This window comes from Myotis daubentonii, chromosome 19, assembly GCF_963259705.1.
Source record: "Myotis daubentonii chromosome 19, mMyoDau2.1, whole genome shotgun sequence".
In the NCBI taxonomy this organism is placed as follows: Eukaryota; Metazoa; Chordata; class Mammalia; order Chiroptera; family Vespertilionidae; genus Myotis; species Myotis daubentonii.
The window spans coordinates 14,325,455-14,345,538 of NC_081858.1; the positions used below are offsets into that span (position 1 = coordinate 14,325,455).

At 45.6% G+C, this 20,084-nt stretch overlaps 1 protein-coding gene and 1 long non-coding RNA gene across 6 annotated transcripts in view; both read right to left on the minus strand.

The window, feature by feature from the left end:
• LOC132222085 (protein HIRA) overlaps window positions 1-20,084 on the minus strand; it is a 60,457-nt gene that overhangs the window by 31,191 nt on the left and 9,182 nt on the right. For 3 of the 5 annotated variants that reach the window (XM_059676933.1, XM_059676934.1, XM_059676937.1), the window contains exons 2-9: window positions 18,132-18,194; window positions 15,981-16,091; window positions 14,670-14,760; window positions 13,243-13,337; window positions 7,609-7,704; window positions 6,228-6,388; window positions 2,781-2,948; window positions 983-1,096 (exon numbers count right to left, since the gene is read on the minus strand). In XM_059676933.1, coding sequence (XP_059532916.1) covers window positions 983-1,096; window positions 2,781-2,948; window positions 6,228-6,388; window positions 7,609-7,704; window positions 13,243-13,337; window positions 14,670-14,760; window positions 15,981-16,091; window positions 18,132-18,194 — 899 coding nt within the window. Of the gene's footprint in view, window positions 1-982; window positions 1,097-2,780; window positions 2,949-6,227; window positions 6,389-7,608; window positions 7,705-12,948; window positions 13,018-13,242; window positions 13,338-14,669; window positions 14,761-15,771; window positions 15,906-15,980; window positions 16,092-18,131; window positions 18,195-20,084 lie in introns of those variants that run through there. The other 2 variants (XM_059676936.1, XM_059676935.1) reach the window with 2 other exon arrangements.
• On the minus strand, window positions 7,010-7,582 carry LOC132222090 (uncharacterized). Its single transcript, XR_009450151.1, has 2 exons — window positions 7,246-7,582; window positions 7,010-7,214 (listed from the first exon to the last, which is right to left on the minus strand). It is a non-coding gene; the product is annotated as an uncharacterized LOC132222090 (long non-coding RNA).

Genomic DNA, 20,084 nt, shown 5'->3' on the forward strand with positions numbered 1-20,084 from the left:
TTTCTGCAGGGTTCCCACCAAGTACTGTGGAAGCTTCCAGGAGACTGGGACTGTTTTTATGGAAAAGGAGTAGCTTCGACCATCCTAATCCTCAGGAGAGGGCTGGCATCTGAGCTACTTGGAATCCTCAAGAAAAATCTTGCCCCTACCCTAATTGTACTTCCAGAAAAAAGAGCCCTGCCCCTCATCCCAAAAATGTGTCTACAGACCCCTCAGAAACCTGGACCTGTGTGAGCAACTGACCTCAATTTTATAAGAAACATGAGCACACGAGCAGTGATGTTTTGGTCAAAGCACCATGAATGGAGCCCCAGGCCAGGAAGAACATGCCTGGAACTGCCTATGGCACTAGGGTCAGGTTCTGGCATGGATGTAACATGAGTACTGGGCCTGAAAAAATCACAGTGTACACAGCAATCAATTTCTGTGACAAATGACCACAATAAATGCATCAGAGGACAACCTCCAAACCTCTGCTTCTGGGGACATTAGTAAGGAACAAACTACCGTTTAATGTAACAGCATACACGACAACACTGTGCCGAGCGAACGCAACACAAGAAAAAGTAAACACTGCACAACTCCATTCAAATAAAGCTTAAAAATAGGCAAAACTTATCAATGTGACAGATGTCATTAGAATGGTTGCTCTGGCAGAGGGTTCTGGGGTGGTGGTTACATGTGTAAACATGTTATGACAATGCTCTGAGTTGTATACTTCATCTAGGTTACATGTCGATACAGGGTTTTTAAATGAAGCAAACACAACATGCCAACCAAAGTGTTCCCTGAGTCTGGACACAAGAGCTGCTCTGGCTGGGCTGAGCCCCAGTCTTCAGTGCTTCCTTTAGGGGTAATAAGTGGGCCTGACCCAGGTACAGGGTGGAAGCAGGGGCCCTCTTCTTGCAGGCTGCCACACCTTCACCAGCCCTGTCTCCTGTCACCTTTCAGGAGCAGCAAAAGCTCATGATGGGGGGCTCACCCAGACAGAGAGAGAACGGTCCTTGCTGCCAACAGCACAGCAGCAGTACGGGCAGCTGGGCTTCGCAGAACTCCCATTCTTCTGCTTCTTTTTGAAGATTTTTGGGTTGAATTTCTAAAGCCAAATAACAAATGCTAAAATAATTGATCAAGCATCAAGCATGTACCCCATGCCAAGTATTACAAATATACCACAATTGCAGTCCACCGATGGGCAGTCCACACAGACATCTTCCAGGCCCAGGCACTCAGCATATGTTATTTGATCTTTACAACTACCCAGGAGGCATTTTGCTGAGGTTGAAGTGAGATTCAGAGAGGCCAAAACACATGTGCTGAGTCACCCAATGAGTAAGCGGTGAGAGGAGGATTTGAAACAGGCTCTACCAAATCTCCAGGCTGGGCCTACAGTCAGGGCCATGGCAAGGGAGCTACTGAATCCCTCCCAGCCTGGGCAGGACCAACTCTAGGACCTGAGCTTTAGGGACAAGGTCCTGAGGGGAGGCTGTTCAGGGTTCCTTTCCTTTCACTTTATTTCTTGCTCAGTCAATACTGTCTTACAAAGACTGATCAGCCCTGCTTTGACCTCACAAACAGGGATGATGGCTACGTCAGGCTACGTGTAACCAGGGCATCATTTTTTGGAAAGGTTAGAAGCACACACTGAGGTCCTTGCTGCTTTCCTGATCTGAAAAGGATTGGGAGCTCTAGACTCAGAGTTGAAATCTACTAAGCCAGGAAAACTGAAAGGGAAGGGTATGCCAGGTGGTCCAGAAGGGTTCTAATTCCAGAGGGCAGGCAAGAATGGCCAGGGGTGCACAGAGACTGGAGAACATGGAACCCAGAGGCATGTATTCTGGGCTTGAGTTTTCACAACCATCTCACACAGTTGCTCCATGAGGTTCACTTGAGAGAGTCATGTGGAAGCAATATGCTAACTACGAAGCAGTGACTTTCAAACATTTTAGCAACATGGTCCTAGTTTCAAACAAGATCTTACATGGACTCCAGTACAAAAATATTAAAGAAGTGATATTTTATTTGTATAAATTTAAGTCACACTATACAGTATATATTATCACTTTAAACAATGGGAAGAAGGAACCCCTTTTTCATAAATAAAAAAACTGAGATCAGGGGCGTGGATGATCCTTCACATCTCTCAGGCTTCGCCCATCAATCTATTGACTTAGTTGTGGTACCCAGTGTTGAGGAAATTCTGGTCCTCACAGTGTTGCCTTGGGCCCTCTCAAGACACTCTTCAATGAAAATCATCCAAAAGCATAAAAAGAGTGTTATTCTCTGAAGCCTGAGAGAATAACAGTAGCTCACATCTTCTGGCACTCTTCCCCCCTCCACATCAAAACTGAGCAGACAGCTCCAGAATCAGACAAGGACTCCAGTGATCCAAAGCACAGCCTTGAAGCTACAGTGGCCACTGGTGGAGCCCCAGGATAAACGCACGGGCTCGATGGATGCACAAACTGCACCTGTGTCCTCCAGAGCCTGGTGGGTGGGGCACTTGTCAGGACCATGCGGGAGCACCCACCAGCAGACCCGAATGTGTAAAGAGGCTAGTGCAGAGCTAGTGTTACTAATCAAAGACTGATTTTGGTGATATTCATCATGTAAAGTTTGCCAATAAACACATGAGTACGTATTCTATTTTTTAAATTGAATTTTTAAACACTGAAACATAAGTATTTAAAGTGAAACAAGAACATGACATGTGCTGAATCTCGGCCTTGGTGACCCACGGCACTGCACGGCTCTGAGGGGACCACTCTGAGCACACTCACCACGACAGTCACAGCTTTCCGGTGTCCGACAAAGTCCATGTTGGTCTTCCAGCCCTCCCGTTCGATGATCTGGGCGGTGGGGCCGGAGTTGTTCATGGCATGGGCAGATACCAGGTAATGTCCATCAGGTGACCAGCTGAGCCGCAACACATGGGTTGTCCCTCCACACTGAAAGAAACATCTGTGCTTAAAAGGAAATCAAGGCCAACCTTGTGACCAAAACTGGACTCAAGAATAAACTTGAGAATTGATTACAGGACAAGTGAGGCCCAGGCTGCTGGCGATTCGCGCCCACCTGCCCGCCTGGCTGCATCACCCCCATCCGGCAGACCCCACCCCAAAAGGTGACCAGGTGGTGGTGTTCTCTTTTTAAGTAAGATGTGGAACGATGGTCTTACTTTCTCCTGTTGACCTAGATTGGACTACGAAGAAGCAAGGAAGCCAGAATGGGAACCATAGTTTCAAAAAAAAATTCTAAGATACCAAATTCAGAACAGACATATAGATCAATGGAATAGAATAGAGACCCCAGAAATCGACCCAAACCACTATGCCCAATTAATATTCGACAAAGGAGGCAAGAGCATACAATGGAGTCAAGACAGTCTTTTCAATAAATGGTGTTGGGAAAATTGGACAGATACATGCAAAAGGATGAAACTAGATCACCAACTCACACCATACACAAAAATAAACTCAAAATGGATAAAAGACTTAAACGTAAGACGGGAAACCATAAAAATATTAGAGGAATCCACAGGCAGCGAAATCGCAAACATATGCCGAAGAAATTTCTTCTCTGATAATGCTCCTAGGGCAATGGAAACTAAAGAGAAAATAAACAAATGGGACTACATCAAAATAAAAAGCTTTTGCACAGCAAAGGAAACCATCAACAAAACAACAAGGAGACCCACTACATGGGAGAACATATTTACCAATGATACCACCGATAAGGGTTTACTTTCCAACATTTACAGGGATCTCATGAAACTTAACAAAAGGGAGATAAACAATCCAATCAAAAAATGGGCAACAGACCTAGATAGACACTTTTCGAAAGAGGACATACAGAAGGCTGAAAGACATATGAAAACCTGCTCAAAGTCACTAATTATACGAGAGATGCAAATCAAAACGACAATGCGTTATCATCTCACACCTGTCAGAATGGCTATCATCAACAAATCAACAAACAAGTGTTGGAGAGGATATGGAGAAAAAGGAACCCTTCTGCACTGCTGGTGGGAATGCAGACTGGTGCAGCCACTGTGGAGAACAGTATGGAGCTACCTCAGAAGACTAAAAATGGAACTCCCATTTGACCCAGTGATCCCACTACTAGGAATATATCCCAAGAAACCAGAAACGCCAATTAGAAAGGATATATGCACCCCTATGTTCATAGCAGCACAATTCACCATAGCTAAGATTTGGAAACAGCCTAAGTGCCCATCAGCAGATGAGTGGATTAGAAAACTGTGGTACATATACACAATGGAATACTATGCTGCGGTTAAAAAAAAGGAACTCTTGCCTTTTGCAACAGCATGGATGGAACTGGAGAGCATTATGCTAAGTGAAATAAGCCAGTCAGAGAAAGATAAATACCACATGATCTCACTCATTTGTGGATTATAGAGAACAACATAGACTGATGAAAAGGGACAGACCCAAAACTGAGAAACAGCAATCAGGCTATCAATCCCCAGAAGGAAAGTAGGGGAGGGCGGGGGTAAGGGGAAGAGATCAACAGAAGGACTTGTATACATGTATATAAGCCAAACCAATGGACATGGACAACGGGGGGATGGGAGCATGAGTTTGTGTGTGGGGGGGAGGTTGGGGGCTAATGGGGGGGATGAGGACACATTTGTAATACCTTAACTAATAAAAAAAAAAAAAATTAAACAAAAAACCCCCCCCAAAACTAATCTACACTAATAAAAGAGAAAGATGCAAATTGACTGTACCTTCGTGACACCATCAGCCAATCAGGAGTGAGTATGCAAATCAACCCAACAAACGATGGCAGGTTAATTTGCATACTCAGGCACCCAGTGGCGGGGGGTGGGGCAGGACAATGTAGGCATTCCACACTGCCCCAGCCGCTCCGGGCCTTTGGGCAGCATGGGAAGGCGGAAAGGCGCTCCAGTCAGAGCGAAGGCGGTGCCGGCAGCCAGGGGAAGGAAGGCCCATTCTTGCACGACTCTTCGTGTGTCGGGCCTCTAGTAATAATAATAATAAATTTGAACTCTGATTTATAAATGTTTGATGGTGGAGCCTGTACCCAAGCTTTTGGCTACACAGACAGCTATAACTTCAGCCTTTCCAGATGACATAACTAAAAAGACTGTCAGATGAGAGTTGGAGCCATGGCATACTCCACTCCCACAGGAGCTGAGCACAGCACAGTGGGGTAGGCCCTAAGGGGATCTGTAGGACGGACAACTCTCTTCTAAAAAAAATTTAGTAATTCTTTTTTTTTAAATATATATTTTATTGATTTTTCACAGAGTGGAAGGGAGAGGGATAGAGAGTTAGAAACATCGATGACAAAGGAACATCGATCAGCTGCCTCCTGCACATCTCCCACTGGGGATGTGCCCACAACCAAGGTACATGCCCTTGGCCGGAATCGAACCTGGGACCTTTCAGTCCGCAGGCCGATGCTCCATCCACTGAGCCAAACCGGCTAGGGCAAATTTAGTAATTCTTTATTGTTGAAAGTATTACATATGCCCCCCTTTCCCCTAATGACCGCCTCTAACCCCCCACCCCAGGCCTTCAGCACCCTATTGTCTGTGCCCATGGGTTATGCATATATGCTTACAAGGTCTTTGCTTGATTACCTCCCTCCCACCCACCCACCCTCTCCTGCCCTCCCTCTGAGAGTCCACTTGGATGGACAACTCTTTTAACCACCAACTCTGTATAGGCCAAATCTATCTGGCCACTGACCCCTTTTTTCCTGCTCAGCACCTTTTAATTACACTCCATGAGCTCTGTTAAGTCAGCTGGCCTGCAGTGGAAGTCAGTGAGCAAAGCCACAGCAGTCAGGAAAAATACAAGAGAGAACCACCTCCATCCGCTTGTCCTCCCATACATCCCATGGGCAGTGCAATATAAATGTCACATGGTGAAAAATAGTTCCATCCATGTCTGTGGCAGCCAGCTGTATGGCACAAGGTTGTGGGGTATCTCCTTAGCTTTAAAACTTTTAAATTCTTTTCACTTCAAAGGTAGACATTTGATAACATCTGAGAAATGAAAGATTTTCATCATCTGACTCTTAGGGCCAAAGTGTCCACCCTCTCCGAGAACCTTGACCAGTCTGCTCACGCCACCGAATTCTGATTCACCCACAAAGCCCCCACCCCAGCCAGCTCCTCTGTGCACGGAGGCCAGGAAGGGTGCTGGGCTGAGCTCTCTAGGCTGTCTCATTACCTCATCAAAAGGCTTGGTGATGCTGGTCTCCAACTGCCAGTCCAGCGTCCTCCACACCTTCAGGCTGCGGTCATCAGCTTGAGAGGCAATATATTTACCAACAGGGTCCCAAGTCAACCCCTTTACCAAGCCAGAATGACCTCTCAGAGTAGCTAGAATTTCTGTGAAGAAAAATAAGAGATTGGAAAGGTGTTACCTAGAGGACAACGATGTCTCTATATAGAAACATGAACTACAATCCATGGGCTATGGAATGGCAAACCAAGAGAAGGAACTTCAGGAGTGCAGCTTGGCCAGCCCCGCTCCTGTGCACAAGCAGAAGAGCCCCTGATCTAATTTCCACGAAGGCAAAACCCACCTGAAGACTGCACCAAGGAGGCGGGCCTCATGATCACCCTTCACTCACAACTAACACTTGTGGGTTGGGCTGCATATGCCCCTGGAGAGGCAGGCAATCAGGGGCCTCGGCTTGGGCCAGAGCCATATTCTGCCCCTTTATCTTGTCTGTAGTTGGCGGTATTGCCTGTGGTTTGCCTTTCTAGAGAGAAGCCCATGCTCACCTGGGTTGTCACATTGGCATTTCTGATGTGAACCTCCCTGGCAGCACAGGGGACTGGGCACTGCACTGAGTCCTCTGTAAGTCATCACTGAGGACAGTGTGTGAGACAGTACCTCCTAGAAGTCCTCCCCTAAATGTTACCCCAGCTCTAAATCTGCCACTTGGTGGCCAGGTTGAGTGTCACCACACATACTGGTGGTTTATAGGGAGAAAATGACTTGGATTAAGTCCATGGACGATGCTTTTCAGCCCATGAGGAAACCATATCCAGATATGAAGCAGGAACATAAGCAATATCTTACTAGGTATAAACTGCAGGTTATGCCATCTGTCATGACTTCAAACACATTAATATGAAAAATTAATCATTTGCAAAACTGGATTTGCTAGCCTGCATCTGCTCAAGGGTGTCACAGAGGAGGTGGCAACTGAGCTGAGGCCAGAGCCCAGTGGTGGAACTGTTACCCTTGAAGGCATATGTGTGGAGGAGATGCTGGGGTGCACATGAAGGCACAGCATGGGTGGGAGTGTCAGGGCAAGCTGAGCACGGTCCCCAACGCCAGTTGTCAATGTACAACCCTCATGATTTGTGGCACATCCATGTTAGCACTCAGTTACTATTTTTCTTTAACATAAACCTCTAAACAAATATAACTGATGAAGAAAAATAACTGAATATCTGACAAGACACATGAATCCCTGCCCACTGTGAGACACATGCTGCCACCAGCCAAAAGAGAGCCATCCTGCTCCAGACACCAACAGACAGCACAGATGATGAGAAACCCATTCCTGCCGCCACCCAGCCAGAGGAGCCCAGACCTGGGAACTTCACTGCATTCCAGATGACGACAGTGTTATCCACGCTGCACGAAGCCAGCCAGGCGTCATGAGGAGACCATGCTACGTCCATCACATCTGGAAGACAGAGGGCTGGCGTTGAGTCTCTTACCTGGAGTGCAGACTCAGCAAGGGGGTCAAAGCAGTACCACCCATTTGCCAGCTGGTGTCATGTTTGAGGAGACTTGACCTAGGACCATCATAAGTAGACTCTTTTTGTAACCATTTTGAAAAACTTCCCCACTAATGATTTTCAATTGGTCATAAATTTTGAAGGATCTAACTGATTCCTTGCTACCCCTTTCATACATGAGGCAACTAGGGGCATGGCTGAAAGCATGGCGTCTTGTGGCACTGCACCCACGTATTAAAACCACGGCTCTGATACCTATCGGGCCTGTGGCCTGGGGCTCGCTCCTCAACCCTGCTAAGCTTGCTTCCCCAATTCTAACTGGGCCTATCTCACACAGCCCTTTGAGCATTGCAGGTTCTAGACTTAGTAGAGTGCTTGACACACAGTCAGAGCTTAATAGCTGCTGACTGAATGAGAGAAAAGCCACCTTCAGACCCCTTTCCTCATTAATTAGCTCTCATCTCCAAGATCCTGACAGGAATACCCCTTCCATATGGAGACCCCAAACACAATCAATCATGCTCATTTCTTTGTGACTCAGTTTTCACATCTGTAGAATGAGGATTTAAAATAGCACCTATGTGAAATACATGCATACATACATAAATAAGCAAGCAACTATCCTTAGAGGGTTGCTGTGAGGATTAAATGTGAGAAATTGCTGTAGGAAGGCATCAGGCACACTCCAAAGCATCTATAAAAATCAACATGATGGTGACGATGCCCATCTCACATGCAGGTGTGACGGGCACGGTCTTACTGATTGATCTACTCTCATTGCCTGATGCAGCGCTAGGCGTACAGAAGAATAGCTGGTGAGATGAAGAGAAACACAGCAGCAAGTTATTAGCTTTCGAGTCCTTTCCTCATAGGATTTTTAAAAAGAGGTGTAAGCAAAATATTCAAAATTTCTATTGTATTTTTTTTTCTAGTTAAAAAATCTTCAGTGACAGCTGGATGAATTTTCCACATTGTACTAACATTCCCATTTCACGCTGCACGCACTGGTATGCTGTTGGAACATTCTAACAGTGTATGTGATCTTCAGGGGTTATTTTGATTTGTTCTGCATTCTATGTTGTTGAGAGCATTCACTACCATAAACAGACCTAATTTAACAATGAACTTTGGGTTCCAGTTTTTCATATTAATGAGCACGTGGGTATGCCACTCTCCACATCCTGGATCATTTGAGCCCATTACCCCAAAGTGGGAATCTGGGAAGAAAACTGAACATTTTCCTAAGCCTGGAGTCTCTTAACTCTGCAGACTGCTTTTCAAAGACCTCTATGACTTCACAGTTCTATAACCAGAGGTCCATTTCAAGACTCCCCTAATAACTTGAGGATTATGATCTTTTCCCTTTTAACTCGTTATATTTTAAATTTTACTTTGACTAGTAGTGAAATTGAAGGTTTTTCACATGTTTGTCTAGAGTTGTCTTATCCTTAGATGACACTGCTCCTGTTTTTGACGAGCTCTCCTGTGCAGTGGTCTAACAAATACAAGGACCGAGAACCTCCTCTAGGAGCTGAGTCCAGGAGGGCAGACATGTGAACCCCAGAATTTCACCGTGGTGCCTAAGTCCTAGAGCAGAGAATTGGTTAGCTGGGAATCCAGAAAGGAGACGTGATTTTCTTTGCAGTTTCCATGGACTATTTCTAAAAAATGTATTTTTAGGGATTTCAGAGAGGGAGAGGGAGATAGAAAAATCAATGAGAATCATTGATCGGCTGTCTCCTGCATGCCCCCTACTGGGGATTGAGCCTGCAACTCAGGCATGTGCCCTGACCGGGAATCGAACCATGACCTCCTGATTCATAGGTTGACACTCAACCACTGAGCAACACCAGCTGGGCTACATGGACTATTGATACTATAGGCATTAGCTGCAAATTCTATCAGTTTGCCTTCCTATATTGTAGAAGATTCACGTAACAAACTGTTATTCTTCTTTGAGACATCCTTTACTGCCTGTTAACCTTGAAAAACATACCTTCTGCTAGAGGTTTGATACATATTCAATTGTTTTTCTTCTGTTTTAGTTATTTAGAATGTTTCTCTTTAATATCTGAAGTTTATTTTGGTGTATGCTGTATTTAGTGAGCTCTAAATTACGTTCCCCTCACCCAGGAACTGCTAATGGTTACTCTATCCCAATGGGGAATAATTCTTTCTATTAGGTACACTGTAGCCTACTTCAATGTTGTTAGTTTTAACCAGAAACTCACTCTGTGACAGTGTAGCTTCCACAACTTTAATTATTTCTTTCAGATGCCCTTTCGAGTCACTGCTGAGGTCTGCAATCCGGGACCCTTCGGGGGATGTAGGAGAGCTGGTTTCAGCCTGAACCCTGCAGGCCAGGCCAAGGGACCCCACTGGTGCATGAATCTGTGCACAGGGCCTCTAGTATGCATATAAGATCTTTGGTTAATCTCTTCCTGCCCTTCCCTTTCTCCCCTCCCCTCTGAGATTCATCAGTCTGTTCCATGTTTCCATGCCTGTGGTTTCCGCTCCTGCGTTGAGCATCTGCCCCCTGCTGGTCAGTGCGCATCATAGCTACCAGTTGGACGGCCAAATGGTCGGCAGGTCACTTAGGCTTTTATATATATAGATATTCTAATAGGCTATTACTAGTGAAAGATAAATAATTACAAGTTTTCTTATATGAGGCCAATTCAATAACTCATTTTTATTAGCTCCAAGTGTTTTTCAAGGCTTTATGAGTTCTAAGAGCTTTCTTCCTTTGGGTTTTCTTGATATACAATACCATGCTCATATCGTTTCATTTTTGTCTTATTTCCAGTATGTTTATCTCCTTCTCATTTGCTTCATTGTGTTGCAGAAATTCCAAAGTAACAAATTAAATGATAGCACCCATCCTTGTCTTTTCTCAATATAAATGGGAACAAGGCTCAATTGTGAACTGTAATACTTGCCATTGGTTAGAAAAAGACAGATGATTTTATCATGTTAAGGAAATAACTTTCTATGGCCATTTTTTAAAAAGCATTTTTATTAGGAAATGATGCTAAGTTATCTGTCTTTCAGAATACCTCATCAGATGACTCCGTGCTTTTTCTCATTTAACCTCCTAGTATGCTGAATTAACAGATTTCTTTTACACAAGTCTTCCATTATAAATCATATTTAGTCAAAATGAATTAGTCTTCAAATGTTATGAACTTGTGAGTATTCCCCTTCTGACTTTTCTATCTTCATTCATATTTGTCTATGCTTTTGTTTCACTGTTATTTTAATTACATTTGGAAACAGGGTTAGAGTTTCCAGAATAACTATTTCTATGTTTCAGAGTCATTATTCTTAAAAGCTTAAAACAATGCATCAAAAAATAATTTAGGACTAGGAATCATTTCTGAAGGTAGCTTCCAACTTCTTCATTGGTTACTACTTTGTTCAGTTTTTCCTAACCTTATGATATTAATTTTGAAAACATTTATTTTCTAGAAAATTATATCTATTTTAGTATTTTGTTTCGTTTCTTAAATTTTATACTATATTAACATTACATTTTGCACTCTTTGATGCTATTCTTCCTCTAGGTTAATTGTTTTTTGTTTTTTTAATCCTTACCCAAGAAGGGTATATTCTATAACTTCTTTTTTTTTTTTTTTTTTGAGAGAGAGAGAGATATTGATGTGAGAGAGAAACATTGATCAGTTGTCTCCTGTACACACCTCAACCGGGGATCGAACCCGCAACGTAGGCATGTGCCCTGACCCGGAATCAAAACCACAACCTTTTGGTGTATGAGACTGATGTTTCAACTAATTGAGTCACCCAGCCGGGGCTAGGTTAAATGTTTTTTAAGACCTCTTACTTCTAATTTCACCTAGGTTTTCTTTTTTACCCACGATTAAATATGCCAAGTGTATGTTTTTCACACTTAGACCCAGTGCTTTCTATTCATTTATTTCTTTTTCACTATTTTTTTTCTTCTTAAATGGTTCTACCAATACCTACTATCAGGACCACTGATTAAGAAGTGGCAGGTACCCCTGTTGAAGGTGGGCAATCCTACCTGCCTGGCAAAGGAGAACCCTGGGGTACTGGGCCAGGAGAGAAGTCAAGGTTATGGCTCAGCCTGAGTCTCAGGTTAGGAGCCCCATAAAAGCCTGAGGCCCCACCACATGCTTGAACACCCTCATAGCCATATGTGCCAAAGTTCCAGAACCCATCTAGATTCCATTGTGAGCAGCAAGAGTAAGTTACAGATTTTTACTATTATCAACAATAACAGTAACAATATCAGCTTTCACAAATTTAGAATCAATCTGGTCACCAAGAGGTGGGTTTGTTCACCTTCAAAGTGTCTGCAGAGTATTTGCCAAGCATACACTGCCAATGGGTTATAGCTGATGCTTTCCAAGCCTCTCACTCCTGCCCCATGTTCCCCCAGAGCTCCAGGCTCAATGTCTCTTGACATTCTCTCCCCACCTCCCTCAAACTTAGCCTACCCAACAATGAACTGGTGTCCATCCTCATAAGCCTATTGTTCTTGTGATTTCAGTAGAGTACAACCATTGGCACCCAGCTAGGGCTCTACTTCATCACTCCCCTTGCTCTATCCTAAGAATTTCCCAAACAGTCTCTTCCTCTCTGTTCCCATTATCATAGGCCTATGTCAGGCCCTTAAAGTTTTCATCCGAACCACTGACACAACCTTCTTTTCCCCACAGCTGTCAGAATGATTTCCCTCTTGGCTTCAAAGCTTTTAATGACTCCCTGCCTCTTCCACAACAAAGGACATCCTCATTAAAAGGTCCCTGCGCACTCAGCTAGCCCCACTCCGTGCTGCTTCCTGCCTTGTATATAAAGATCCAGCAGTAGTGAAGTGCTGCCTACTCATTCACAGCAAACCTCTCACTTCTGCTGTCCTCCCTGCCTGGGAAACCCTCCAGGATATTCCTGGGCTAGACCACAGGCTTTCTGAGGTAAGACTAAGTGATATTTGCTCTGGCATCCCTCGTGCCTAAGGAAGTGTACACCACATGGTTTTAGACTGCTATTGACTGACTGACCTTCCTCCTCTCCAGTTCAAATTGGCACAATGTGTCTTTCCATTCTAAATCTATTTACAACACTTTGCAAACATGCTCAGGGTCAAGTAAAAAACTTCATTGGGCCCCTGTATTCTAGTTTCTGTGGAATAAATAAAGTGCGCTTACGGACTTAGTGATCCACTGATGAAGGTAGTGACTCAGTTCACCAGGATAAACAGCAGAACGTGGGGAGTTCTACATTAAAAATATAAACATATACCCCATGAGGGCAGGAGTGGGGGCACTGAATGCAGCTGGAGGCAGGCAGTGGGGACGATGACTGCACAGGCCTTGAGGGACAGGCAGGGTATGACCGATGGTGATGGGGAGGGGTGACCCAGACACAGAGCTGCTGAAGGTACTGCTGCTGGTCTCAGACAGCTGCTGGGGCCACCCAACCCAACAGGCAGCCCCACTCACCGCCTGAGTGACTCCGGAGGATGGAGACACATCGCCACTGCTCCACGTTGGCAAGCTTACCACTGGAGCCGAAGACAGTGCTGGGGCCGATGTACCTGTGTGAAAGAGGAATCAGAAAGGCACTCCAGGGAGGCTCTGGCACTGCACAGAGATGCTCACTGCAGCATGGCGTATCATGGCAGACAGAACAAAGCAGAAACAGACAATGGCTGGAAAGCACTGAATTGTTGAACAGCAGGAGCTGATTGGTAAATTATTTGCACTTGATGAAATACTACACAGTTATCTACAAAGCTTGTGGTAAAAGACTATCCACTGCATGGGAAAATGTTCACAATATAAAATTAAGTGAAAGAAGCAGGTCCCAGGACAGCATATACAATATATCACTATGTAATGAAAAAATTACATGTACGCATGGAAATGGATCAGGACACACATAAATAACACCAAAATATCAACCATAGCTTTCTTTAGGTGGTGGGATTATCATTTTTCTTTTATATTTTTTTAGTTTTCCAAATTATATACTTAATATTATTTATGTTGGCTAAAGTAGCAGAATCAACAGTAGTTTTTAAGCCCTCTTATAAAGAATTGAAGGCCTCAGCCTTAACACCTGAGGCAGAGAAAGCACTCGAATCACAGGTTCTAGCTCCTGGCACTCAAGCAGTCACGTGGGCTCCCATGGAGGTGGTGCCTATACCACTGACATGCCTCTGTTGACAGCCTTCGCTCCTGTAGAATTCTTCACAAACTCACAGAAAGACCTTGCTGGGGCAGCTGGGTGGGACAGTGTGCCTCTGCTCTCAAAGCCACGGCCATAGGGCCACTCTGGCTGAGCAGTGGGATAGGTCTGAGTCCCCAGCTTGACTGGCCCCAGTCACCTGGGGAGCTGGCTATGGAAGAGTCCCAGGAGCCCCCCCGAGAGAAGCTGCCTGGGTGTAAAGAAGAAGAGTTTTCTAGGTGATGGTTAGCTCACTATTGGTGCAAAGAAAGGGCTTTCAAGTGGGGACTCCTTAGAGGTCAGGGTTGAGCCAGACAGAAAATGAGGTGAATGGCGAAGAGGGCGGGCTCTGGACCCCTCCCCAGATTCCATCAGATCACCCTGACTTTTAACCACATTGCATGTTGGGAAATCTCATTTGAAGAACAAAACAAAGGAAGCCACCAATGTCAGCATTGGAAGGGATTCACCCTTAACCTTGTTGCCTGGCAAGGGACAGTTGAGCAGGTCACTAGGGAGGTTGGTGGCCTTCTGACTCCCTGGTCAGGCCCCCAACTGCTCCTGGCCTGTGTGTACTTCCTGTTTCTTATGAAGTTGGGACTCTGGGAACTTCAGTGCCAGGGTAAAGAAAGTGACTGTGATAAAGACCAGCAAAGAAGCTTCTAAAAATAAAATGTGAAGAAAGGAAAATGATGCTTACGTAGCCCGCTTCCACACCATAATCAGTTTGTCATCTCCCCCAGAAGCTAAATACATCCCACTGTTTGACCACCGCACACAGTTCACACATGCTGGGAAGAAAAAAAAATAGGGTGATGAAAATCCAATAGTCATTTGTTTAAGCAGAGTTTGGCAAGATGCAAAGGGTTTACAAAGTCTAATCTATCTAATCTATTCAAGGCATCTACTGTGTGAGAGCCCTAGAAAAACAATTCAGTTCAAGCACTACTCTACTTGTGCTAGAACAAAAAATGACCAGAATAGAGCCTGGAGGGTGAAAGCCTACATAACCTGAGAAGTGTTAGTGCTGGATGAAGTAGTCAGTAGGAGGAGGCTCACTGCCATGAAAACTGGTAAATTCCTAAATCTCATTATTTAAAAAGGGCTGTCTAATGATGAGATGTATTTCTGAAGAGGGATAACTCTTGACCGGAAGACATGTGCTAAATAGGCCAAGATGCCTTCTCCAGAGCTTTCAGGGAGCAGCTTGGGTAAAACATAAAACTCTGACTTCTTTCCACCGGTCGGCAATTAAATTCGGATTTTTCCAAACTCATCAGCACTGCAGGTCGATTGATCCTGCATTCATAAACTGAGACCAACAGAAATCCCTCTTGGATCCTGTTGTGCTGCAGCCTCTGGGAGCACTCACAGCTCAACCTTTGGGAGCCCAGCAATATGAGGGACACTACCCGAGTTGTGGCCCACACCAGGCTGTGAGTGACTTGTGTTCCAAGTTGGAGGACGCCAAGAGACATGTTGGGAGAGCAAGAACATAATAGAGCAAAGGCAGGGGATGTAACCGTTAATGGAGCATTTCAGGGGAAGCAGCCAAGTACAGTCACCCTGATGCTCAGGGGCGGGAAACTAAGGCACTAATGTAGGAAAGAAAACCACATACTGTCCAGCAACCAAAAGGGTCCTGGTAGAGGGTCTCTGAGTGACACATTGGCAATCTGAGACATTTTGTAAGTTGTCTTTTACACACCCTTCCCAGAACCCTACTGCTTCCAGGTTGCTGGCCCCAAAGCCCCATGGAATCAGGCAGTAACGACTCATGAGCAGGAAATCACCAGAGGTACCTGCAGACTGTCCAAAGATGGTTCTGTGGGCGGGCCGAGTCTTCTGCCGAATAACTCACCCAGGTGTGCAGCCAACATCTGTGCCTTCAGACAGCAGGCCGAGGGGAGTTACCGCCGCACGGGGCCTTATCTTTCTAATTACAAACACATGTGCTAACCTTGGGCACTCTGCCAACACGAAAAGCCTGCAAAGGGCCACTCTGTAATACCTAAGTGATTGTCCATCTGGCAAAGCATCTTGGGAATATTTTCATCCTTCTCGTCATCCTCCTGGAGGACTGGAGACATATTCCAGATCACAACCTTCCCAGAATCCTGTCCTGGAACGAAGGGGCAGAAATAACTCAATGCACAAGGAGTAGACTATTAACTATGAGACATAGTCCTCACTTAGCTTTCATAAATCATAACTAACTAGATTGGGGGAGACTGAATTTGAATTACGAATATAAGTTACAGGAAAGATTAAGAAAAACAAGTGCTGATGGGGACTCAAAAAGTGTGGATTTAGTACTATGCAGAGGCCAACCTGACTTTATGAAAAGAACTCTAGACCAGAATCAAATGAGGACCAAGTTCTGGTCTGGCCTCTAACACGGATCCACCAGATGCCCCCTAGAAGGTCCTCATTCCTGCCCAGTAACCAAAAGGGTCCTGGTAGAGGGCCTCCAAGTGACACAGGGGCCATCTGAGACATTTCATAAGTTGTCTTTTACACCCTTCCCCCAAACCCTACTGCTTCCAGGTCGCTGGCCCCATCTGTAAATGAAGAGGCTGGAAAAGCCTAGGCCCCAACACCCTTTCAGGTCTCTGCATGGGCTTCTCTCCCTTTTCAGGTGCTGTCTGCAGCCCATGGCTGTTCTCACATGGGCGCTTTAAGACCCCGGTCTGAAATGTGCCTTAAACACTTGAAAAGGTCCTCATTATCTCACCGGCTCTTTGCCATCAACAGATGAGAGATCAACCAAAAGAGGGCATTTTGGGTGCCTGTGGTCATAGGCTGATGTAGTATTGGGCTAAAAAATATATCTATGCATTTCAGTAATGATTTCTCTTTCTAAGATTTCCATTACTGGTAACTAACAAAATCCAGCCCCTCATTTAACTTTCTGTTAGAGAGGGGCCGATGCTCTATCCGCCGAGCCAAACCAGCTAGGGTGTAAACATATTTTTAAATCAGCTCTTCTAGAGTGTAGTGTGCCGAGTAGGTCAGGAAGGTGTGCCTCTTCTTGTGGATGAGGAGAAAACTCTGTCACCCCAGCTAGGTCCACTGGTCCTAGGTGACGCCTGTGGGCACCTCTCGGGTGCAGCCGGCAGCACGCTGGAAGGAGATCAAGGCTTCCCTGTAAGCCCCAGCAGCAGGAAGTCTTCAGACAACCTGCTCTGCAGCACTTGCAGACTGGACCTCCCAGGGGCACTTTCCAGTCCTGTCCAGGGAGGCCTCAGCCAGAGGGAGACCATGCTCTGTAGTGGAGCTGCCGGGGGACTGGGCTCTGCGGGAATGCTACTTTGTGTGACCATATATATACATCTTGGTGTCCTGGCCTCAAAAGTGACTTTGCCTTTCCAGAGTTGTTACTGCAATATTGCAGCAGACACTGGGTAAAACACACCGACAATACCATGGATCATCTTTTCAAATGGTGTGCACATTTGTACTTGCGCTCTAACCCATTTGACTTGCTTTGAGCCTGGAGAATGGGCCTGATAACTACATGACTGACGCCAGAGGTTAACCATCTCCTCCCCCTTTACAGATGAGAAAACACTGCCAGAACCAAGGTGAGGACCAAGAGCCCTTGCCTCTGGGGCTGGAGCTTTGTCCAGGAGACTACCTGCCACTTTTCATGCTCAATAAGCTTGGGGCCGAAACCGGTTTGGCTCAGTGGATAGAGCGTCGGCCTGCGGACTGAAAGGTCCCAGGTTCGATTCCGGTCAAGGGCATGTACCTGGGTTGCGGGCATATCCCCAGTAGGAGATGTGCAGGAGGCAGCTGATCGATGTTTCTCTCTCATCGATGTTTCTAACTCTCTACCTCTCTCCCTTCGAAGGCTCTCTGTAAAAAATCAATAAAATATATATTTAAAAAAAAAAAAAAAAATAAGCTTGGGCTCGGGCATGCAAATTGATTCTAGTATCAACCCAATAAACAGAAATTAGAAAGGTAAACCTGCTACCGAAATATCTATACAGAGCACACTCTAGTGCCAAAAAAGGATTTTGATGTGACTTGTTCAGACTTAAACTGAGTCACATCTATACTGAAAACAGCAAATATTCTTTCTATAGCTCAATGGGTGACCAGGAGAAGCAGAGCTAGGCGCAGGGCTGTGAGCATTACTGTTATTCCATGAACATACCTTGTCCTCCAGTTGCGAACTTGGTCCCGTCAGGGTGAATATCAACTGAAAATATTGGCTTGCCTGGAAACAAAGAAAAAACACACACAACATCGCCTTGGCTTCTATTCACTTAAGAATAGCAACAGACTCAAACTTTTAAAATATTGGTTATTCAAACAATATCCCTAATTACTGATCCTAGGAAAAATACTAGTAATATACTATCATGTACACTCACCTGACAGTGAGGGTGGAGTGATATAAGTTTTAAAGTATAAACTGCTGGAACACTATCCAAGTGACATTAACTAGATGAAAGTATAAAAGTGGGACTAAGCAATCCATCCCTAGAATGACTGAGCCCATAGGTCACCTCGGCATTTACACAGAGGTCTACTGGATAAGAGCTTGACACCTTCCGGGGATACATGTTTGTAAAGGCTATTCATGACAACAGCTCTGAGTCACAGGGGCTACTAGGATATACTAGTATATCCAGCCATCTCCCCATCCCATGGATCAGCCTGGACACGGGATGCATGCCCTGGCTTTTCTGCTGACTGAGAGCTGGGTAGGGCCAGTGGTTGTCTGCAACACACTGCTTCCCTCATCATGCTTCTGCTTCCAAAAAGCTTCGCCCCCATACATTTGTGCTGCATCAATGTCCACGGAGAGTCGGCCTTCTCGGCATCTCTTTTTGCTGATCCTCCTTCCATGGTACGTGCCCGATGTCCAAATAGCTGTTCACTGGTGAGTGGTAGCTCAGTAATATTTGTTCAGTGACAAATTTAGATGGTGCGACAATGGATTGAGCACGAGCAATTGCTGTTGTCAAAGAGTCTCTTAGTCAAGGATGCTCTATCGCTGTCACCCAAGGAAAGGTGGTATGGGCACTAGGACAAGAGTTACCGGCTCTAGAACTACAAGGTAGCAACTGTGGGCAGTGGTTGCTTAAGAGCTGAAACTCTTGCCAGGGCTCACATCCATGTGTGGAAATCAAAAGGCAATGCCAGCACTGGTCCTGGTGGCACCCGCTTCCCTCACTCTGGAGCCAGACCTCACAGTCCAATCATGCAAGAGCTGCCACAGGCCAGGGGAAATGTGCTCCCTTCTCACTGGTCATTACGTGCTAGTGGGAGACACAGCTGTGCCAAGCCAACAGGAAGCCGGTATAAGCACCCTATTTTGTCTTAGGGAGCAAGTAGAAACCTAGGAAAATTTGAAGATCACACCTCATGCTATTTCATCTCCAGTACTTACTGAATTCCAAAACAACAAAGGCTACCACAACAGGTCATGCTAGCAGCTCTGGCCTGGTCTCTGAGCCCCTTAGTTACTTCCAGGCCCACACCCAAGAGCCAGAGTTCTATAGTGACAGCCAAGTAGCGGCGGACTGCACTCTTGGAGCACTGCAGTGTGCTCAAAGCTGTCCCAAACACAGGAAATTGCAGCCCTGGTCTTGCTCTGAGCTTTCATTCCAAGAGTTCACAAGACAAGCCCGGACACAGCTTGGTACTGCATGATCTCTGAAGGAGCCAGACCCAGCAGTGGAGTGCACTCACAGAGACCTGAAGAGGAAGCCTGCAAGTTATTATTCTCCAATGGCCTGGACAGGGCAGACCTGATCACTCCCACCTTCATCTTCAAGAAAGGACTCCAGAAAACGACTAGACAGAGTGGGCTAAAAAGGCAGGTGCTAACACAGGTAAGGACTGAAAGTGCTCCAACTGGTCCTTCCATGCATGTGCACTCAGGCCCATGCTGGCACACCCACACCCTTCCCGGGCTTGGTGGCTGCCATGTGTGATAAGCCAGAGAGTCCCCACGCTGTGGCTGAGAATGTGCCACCTTTTTCCATAGGCTGAGGTCTGGGAGGGAAACAGTTGCAAAAAGGTGGGTTTCTTGACCATCTGGCTGTGAGAAGTGCCTCACAGGCGAGCCTCAAGAAACAAGACAGGACAATTGGGGCTG